The sequence below is a fragment of the Eucalyptus grandis genome, chromosome 11 (genome assembly GCF_016545825.1).
Source record: "Eucalyptus grandis isolate ANBG69807.140 chromosome 11, ASM1654582v1, whole genome shotgun sequence".
Taxonomy (NCBI): domain Eukaryota; kingdom Viridiplantae; phylum Streptophyta; class Magnoliopsida; order Myrtales; family Myrtaceae; genus Eucalyptus; species Eucalyptus grandis.
The window spans coordinates 40,677,124-40,685,033 of record NC_052622.1 but is presented as its reverse complement, the minus strand read 5'-3'; the positions used below and the strand labels follow the sequence as shown (position 1 = coordinate 40,685,033).

Here is a 7,910-nt window from a genome sequence, read left to right as displayed (position 1 = left end):
GACGATGTACTTGGGGTTCTCGTCCTCAACCACCTCGTTACTAACTTCTTCTCATTACATTCTTGGAAGGAGCTTCATTGTAAATGGACAAGCTCAGAGCCTGGTTTTGTCTCAGTTTCCTAGACTACCCAATGTGACGTTGAGGAGAAATCCTGTCTGCTGGCTGCTGCTGTGGCTTCCATCTTATAAGACGAAAGAGAAAATTTGCAAAGGTTCTAGACTGGGAGCGTGACTACAATCCTCATAGGTTTGAGGACAAATATTTCCATGTAGCCACAAAAGGATTCAGGGATCAGGAGCTATGGCGAGCTGCTGGATTTGTCAGGGCCTATAGAGGGCCATTATCCACCTCAAGGGGCTGAGATTGCAGGGAAAAGAGTTTCACTTGAATCAAGGCGAGGGATGAGAGAATTCATCGCGGAGATTGTGAGTACTGGCCGTCTTTGCCACAGTAACATTGTAATGCTCCTCCGTTATTGTTGCGTCAAAAGGTGATCGGCTGTTGCGGTATGACTACATCCCCAGTGGAAGTCTGGACAGGTGCCTATACAACGAACCAAAGGCCAACATCACTTTGGAGCCATAGATTTTAGAGTGATTAGAGGCGCTGCACATGGCCTGCATTATCTCCATCGAGGTAGCAAGAAGTGATTTATAGTTGTTAAAGATAAATAGGGATTTATCAAAAAGGATTTTTAACTTTTGAGTTATTTTGATAATTCTATTGATTTTCTATATCTCTCAAGATTGCACACGTGTCTTCCTTTGATTGTACATATATATATATATATATATATATATATATATATATATATATTGATTGATATGTTATCTTAGATAGTTATATCAAAAAACCTATAAATAGGCTTATATACTTTTTATTACACACATCCAAAATATATAGAAAATTTCATAATTCTCTCTTCCTCTTTATTGTTCTTAACTTGGTATCAAAGCCATTATCTTCTATGGAAGCACCCATTGAGTTTATTTAGTAATGCTGGCCGCAACCATAGTAACTCTTATGTCATATCCACAAGAGCTCGATATTCTACTTCTATACTAGAGTGAGCAATATTTGTTTGTTGATATGCCATGAGATAAGTGTGTTTCCCAAAAGATATAATAGCCCAGAGTGGAGTGATAATCTTGAGGGTCACTGACCCAGTCAACATCAAAATAAGCTGTCAATTCCAAGATATAGTTATAAAAAAGTGAAGGCCATGAAATAAAGTACCATTAACATGGTAAAATTTTGAAGGATTGTAGCAAAATGAGTTGTATGAGGCATAATCATATACTAACTAACAATGTGAATAGCATAGACGATGTTAATATGAGTAACGACAACATATTTAAGATAAGACTGTCAACCAACTGTCAATAAATTATAGGATTTGGTTGAAGAGTTCTTCCCTTATCATTGTGGCATTCAACTTATTGAGAGTAGAAGTAATCTTGTTATCAACGAGGCCAGCTTGAGAAATAAGGTGAATGGCATATTTGGCTTGAGAAATATAATAACTAGAAGTATTAGACAAAGCCTCCAAGGCTTAAAAATAGTTTGAGTCACCATGATCTTTCATTTTGAACTGTTTATTAAGATACTACTGTAATTTCGTAATGCTAAGCTAATCATCACCAGTTTTAACTATATCATCCACATAAAAAAGTAGAAGAATGTATCCATGAAATGTATCTTGAACAAAGAGATTATGGTCATGTGGATTGGATTTAGAACCAATAGGGATAAGTATAGTGGAAGTGTCAAACGTACTGAATCCCATTCAAATATATTACAAAAATCCCAACTTGACTATCTCAAGATCAAGTAAAAAACTAACAAAATACATGCTCGAATATGCTAGACACACTGTTCATTGCACGCGGGAAATTTCGAAATTTCGTTTTGGATAAACTAGAAGCTCAAATCAAGATCTATAAAATCTTATTTCTCCATAACACTCTAAAATATTGTTTATATGTATGTATGTATATTTGTATGTATGAATGTATGTATATATATAGCTCAACAACTTAAAAATCGGATTTCGCCACACGAATCTCCAATAATTCAGAATTTCAAGCCCTAAGTCCAAACTACTTCAATGGGAAGAGCGGAAGGCGCACTTATGAGGTGTTGCGTTATGAAGTCAAGTCAGCTCAGCAAAGTCTCAAAGGTGTACATTAGAGAAACCCATTTTCTCTTCTTTCTTTCTTTTACTTTTCTTTCTCTCTCTTTCTCTCTCTTCCCGAACTGGTTTGGGCTTTAAAGAGCAAGCGTCCTCCCCCACTATTTTCCCCCTATTATTTGACTTTTTCAACCCACTCTTTTTTTTTTTAATTTTAAAATAAAAGTGGTCCCATTACTTAGTTGAAAATTCAAATATTACAGAAATGTGGCAAATGGCGTACAAAGACGGGCAAATTACGGAAGAACTTTAAGTCGCTGGTAAGACTCGGAGCAATCAGTCAATCACGCGACAGGGGAATCATAAGGCTCGGACCAATCAGTTGAAGGTTTGGTGGGGAGCACAGGTTGGGACACAGACAATAGAAATGAGATGAGATTCGATTCAGTGTTGCGCAAATCGGTTGGATCATCATTGGAACTTCGAATTATCTCATCAGAGCAGTGTATTCAGCCAATTTCTTCAGCCTTTTGCCATGTCATTCGTGATTGTTCTGGCGGTTTCCCTCCTGGCAAACACAGCACCGACTCATGAAACCAGCGATTTTACCTACAATGGTTTCCGGTCTGCGAATCTGAGCCTCGATGGTTCAGCTGCACTCACTGGCAATGGTCTCCTGAAGTTAAACAATGAGACCAAACAGAAGGGGAGTTATGCCTTCTACCCAGACGCCATCACGTTCAAGAATTCATCCGATGGCGCTGTCCACTCATTCTCCACCACATTCGTCTTCGCTATAGTTCCCGAATATCCAGTTCTGGGCGGTCCTGGGTTCACCTTTGTGATAGCTTCTCATAGAGAATTTCCTAGAGCTCAGCCTGGTTATTTCTTTGGTCTCTTCAACGAAACAAACGATGGCAATGCCATGAATCACATCTTCGCGGTGGAATTTGACACAATTCAAAACCCCGAAATCCACGATATCGATGGCAACCATATTGGGATCGATGTCAATGGGCTGGTCTCTGTAAAATCTTCCCCTGCAGGATACACTGAAAACAACATTCCAGGCTTCAGAAACTTGAGTCTGATTAGTGGTAAGGCAATGCAAGTTTGGGTGGATTATGATGGTGCGCAGAAACATATCAGGGTCACATTAGCTCCGGTCATTGTTGACAAACCGAACACTCCCCTTTTGTCTCTGCCCTTAAATCTCTCGCCGATCTTCAAGGAGACCATGTACGTTGGGTTCTCTTCTGCAACCGGTGCGCTCTCAACTTCTCATTATATCCTCGGATGGAGCTTTAAGGTAAATGGACAAGCTCATAGGCTTGATTTGTCTCAACTTCCCAAATTACCCTATATGAAAAAGAAGCAGAAATCCATTCTTCTCACTACGGGATTGCCTTTCATATGCTTGTTCCTTCTGTCGATACCAGTCTTTGCTATGGCTTATGCGATTAGAAAAAGAAGAAAATTCGCAGAGGTTCTCGAAGATTGGGAGCGCGACAACAGTCCGCATCGGTTCAAGTACAAAGATCTCTATGTTGCCACAAAGGGGTTCAGAGATCAGGAGCTACTAGGAGCTGGTGGGTTTGGTAGGGTTTATAGAGGGGTATTACCCACCTCGAGAGCTGAGATTGCAGTGAAGAGGGTTTCCCACGAATCGAGGCACGGGATGAGACAGTTCATTGCCGAGATTATTAGTATTGGTCGGCTTCGTCATCGGAACATTGTGACGCTTCTGGGATACTGCCGTCGGAAGGGTGAATTGCTGTTGGTTTATGACTACATGCCAAATGGAAGCCTGGAGAAGTACCTCTATAACCAACCGAAGGTGACCCTCAATTGGAACCAAAGATTTAGAGTGATCAAAGGTGCTGCACATGGCCTCTCTTATCTCCATGAAGGATGGGAACAAGTAGTGATTCACAGGGATATCAAAGCTAGCAACATCTTGCTTGATTCAGAACTAAATGGGAGGTTAGGAGATTTTGGGCTTGCAAGACTATATGATCACGGTACAGATCCTCAAACTACCCATTTGGTGGGAACTCATGGATATCTGGCCCCAGAGAACACTCGAACTGCCAGGGCCACTACGAGCGCAGATGTTTTTGCGTTTGGGGCATTTTTGCTTGAAGTTGCTTGTGGAAGAAGGCCGATCGAGGCTCGGGAGGAGGAGGACGTGATATTGGTGGACTGGGTGTTTTCTTGCTGGGATAAAGGTGACATTCTAGAGGCAAGAGATCCGAACTTAGGGACGGACTTTGTGGCGAAGGAGGTGGAGCTAGTGTTGCAACTCGGATTGTTGTGCTCCCAGTTTCAGCCAACTGCAAGACCGCGCATGCGTCAAGTAGTGCAGTACTTGGAAGGGGATCTCGCATTAGAGGAGTTATCATCTCTTGGTATTTCAAAAAGTAGATTGCAATTTGCATATCATGAAGGTTTTAGTAGGTCTGGCACGTCTTCTCCGTATTTCGTAGACAAGGCATTTTCTCAGACATCTTCTGTTGCAAACTCTGTCCTCTCTGGTGGAAGATGAGTCTTAAGCTCGGTATATTAAATTGAAAGCACATTTCATAGATCCAAAGTAGTTACCAAACTAGTGCTCTTTTACATCAATAATTGCAACTCTGCAAGTATATGTAAACTGTAACATAAGATTCAATGTTTTAACCGATTTCTGCAGTGTACAATTAGATGTTCTTCAGAATTTCTACATTAGCGCAAACCGTCTTGTTTTTCGATTTCCCCTTTGGGACAGCCTCCAAATTATAAAAGCAAGTCCACCTTTTACAAGGCTTTTATATTATTAATGCCTATATACCATTGGCAGAAAAACTATTCTCAGGATGTTAATGTGATGAAAGGATCTCTAATGCGATGCCATATTGAATGCTAACATAGATGTTGTGGCAATAAAGTCTTTCACAAAATCAAGTGAGAAAAATTATTCTCAGGATGTTAATGCGCTTCTTTTGTAGGGTAAGCACTCCTTTCAACGCTGTTTATGAAAACTAAGTAAATGAGAAGCTCTGGATTTGACGCATATTACACTAACTAACGGCGAAATTTCCTTAATATTACAGAGAACATAAAAGTCAGACGCTAACAAATCTATTTAGGACTGAAAATGATTACTCGATCAAAGAATGATAAAGACCAATTATCAAAACAAATAATGCCCTTGACTCATCTACAATTAAACGTTTACGAATTCTGACCCGGTTGGATAAATATCCAAGTTTTACTGCACAGAGAAATTCTCTGTTACAGTTGAAATAAAAAGGAAAAGGGGAAAAAAAAAACTCTCCGGCACTACAAGACCCAAAAAAGGGGCTCACATATCTATTTTATAAATATATTTACTTGTGCGGCCAAGGAGTAATGAGCGGAAAAGGAATAATAAGTCTAGGTTTGCTTTCCTGCCACAGCCGTACAGAAGGAAGAGAAGACTTCGTGGGTTTTCTCAAGCAAGCCGCTGCACCAAGGGGAAGAAAAACAATTTAGTCTAATTCAATTTGCAAAGTGATCAATAAATTTTTAATTTATTTAATATAATTTATGAACTTTTACTTAATATATAATATGATCTTTAAATTTTTATTCATGCAACATGTTTAATATATTTCTTGAACTATATGAAAATATTTAAAATTATCTTGTTATTAATTCATATGCAAAGACTATATAAAACATAATACAATAAATCTAGGATTTATTTGGTAAATTTTATCGACAGAAAGTTTGTTCGTGCTGTGAAACTTCCTCGTAACATTTGGCACTCTGCGTATGCATCGGGTCATTGACAACTGTCCGAGGATGAGATGACCTTATCAAGAATGATGTGTCCGTAGACCGACGCTTTGGTCTATTTGGGCCACACATGCGGAAAATGGCGATAGAAACGGACAATAAATTGAAGACTTTTCAATTACTGGAAAGCCTCAGGCCAATCAGTTTAATCACAGAAACGAGGAGTCATTATCAAGGGCCACAGCCTGGAAAACAATATTTAGAGGTGGAGTACGATTTTGGTTGCACACCAAGTTTGAATCCTTACATGATTTAATGGTAGGGTCCCTAGGATTGGAAAATTCAACGAGTTAATTGCGCATATCTAGTGAAACAAGTGGGACCACTGGAAGCTGAAATTGTATTAGATTCAATTTGATGATCCTAGGGAGACTCGAACTATATTTTCTGAGCTTGCATCCAGCGAATTTCCCAGCTTCTAGACAAGTTCTTCGTGATTCTTCTGGCGGTTTCCCCCCTGGCGAACTTTGCACCCGCTCAGGATGCCAGCAGTTTCACGTACAGTGGTTTCCTGTCGGCGAATCTTAGCTTTAGATGGTTTAGCCACATTCACTGGCAATGGCCTTCTAAGGTTAACCAACGCGACCAAACAGAAGCAGAGCCATGCCTTCTACTCTGACCCAATCAAGTTCAAGCAGTCATCCAGTGGATCTGTCTTCTCTTTCTCCACGACGTTTGTCTTCACTATGATTTACAAGTATCCACCTCTGGGCGGCTACGAGTTCGCTTTCGTGCTAGCTCCTCATAGAGAAATTTCCCCGAGCTCTGCCCTGTTATTACTTTGGCCCCTTCAATGAAACCGACAATGGCAATTCCTCGAACCACATTGTCGCGGTAGAATTTGACACAATCCAAAACCATGAATTCCTTGATATCAACGATAACCACGTTGGGATCGATGTCAATGGGCTGACCTCCGTAAAATCTGCACCGACAGGATACTCTCCAAGTCCAGGTGAGGTCTTCACAAACTTGAGCCTGATGAGTGGTAAAGCCATGCAAGTTTGGGTGGGTGGATTATCATCGTCACACCCTAATTCACAAGAAAAATGGTATAATACGGCCGTCCTTTCACCAAAAGATGCAGCTTCAACATAACTAAAATTCAGCTTGATATATATAAATATAAATATATATATATATATTTATATTTGACAAAAGGGCATTTGGTTACAATATCATAGTATCTCTATAATCCATCAACCCAAAACATATACCTTCTACAAAGACTAACTTATAAACTTATCAATTATATACAAGTCATATCAAAAGTCCCTACCGCAAAAGTTCTCCCCTACTTGCAGCTTATTGAAGAACCTGAAAAACAAGTAGATGAGAGGAGTGAGCTACTACGGCTCAATGAATAACACATTTCTTCTAAGCAAATCGGAAAATCACTATACACATTTAAAAACACAATCCTAACTCATTTTAACATACTATATAATCATAACTCAAATACCGAAAATACCAATGGTCCATTCCATTGGCCAATCTCATAAACTATGTATCAATGGTCCATTCCATTTATTCATCTCATCAAACCATACACCGATAGTCCATTCCATCGACCAAACTTAAATTACATGTCAATGGTCCATTCCATTGACCAATTCATGCTCAAATATCTAGCCATGATCATGCGTAACGCGCGTAACAAGACAACCAAGATTCCCCCCTTAGCAAAGTCTTCACCAATTATTAGCCAGTGGCTCGGCCTATAAGGATATCATAGGCTAGTATGCGCATTCCCACACACCTCTTAGGGTTCACAGAGACATTGAGCACCAAACACAATCACAATATCCGGTCAGAAGGAAAGTCATATCACAATTCAAAATTTGATATATAAATATCAAAGCATTCTTCAAAATTCTTTCATAAAGAATTTCACAAACCATTTTCAAGCAACAATCATAATAACAATAAATCCAACATCAGAAAGAAAGTCATATCACA

The 7,910-nt window shown here is 39.5% G+C and overlaps 1 protein-coding gene across 1 annotated transcript; it reads left to right on the top strand.

The window, feature by feature from the left end:
* The first annotated feature begins 2,482 nt into the window (after nt 1-2,482).
* LOC104426437 (L-type lectin-domain containing receptor kinase IV.1) lies at nt 2,483-4,866 on the top strand. The gene has a single exon (XM_010039505.3). It carries the CDS (start codon nt 2,668-2,670, stop codon nt 4,675-4,677), a length of 2,010 nt encoding a protein of 669 aa, XP_010037807.2. The 5' UTR covers nt 2,483-2,667; the 3' UTR covers nt 4,678-4,866.
* The last annotated feature ends 3,044 nt before the right edge of the window (nt 4,867-7,910 follow it).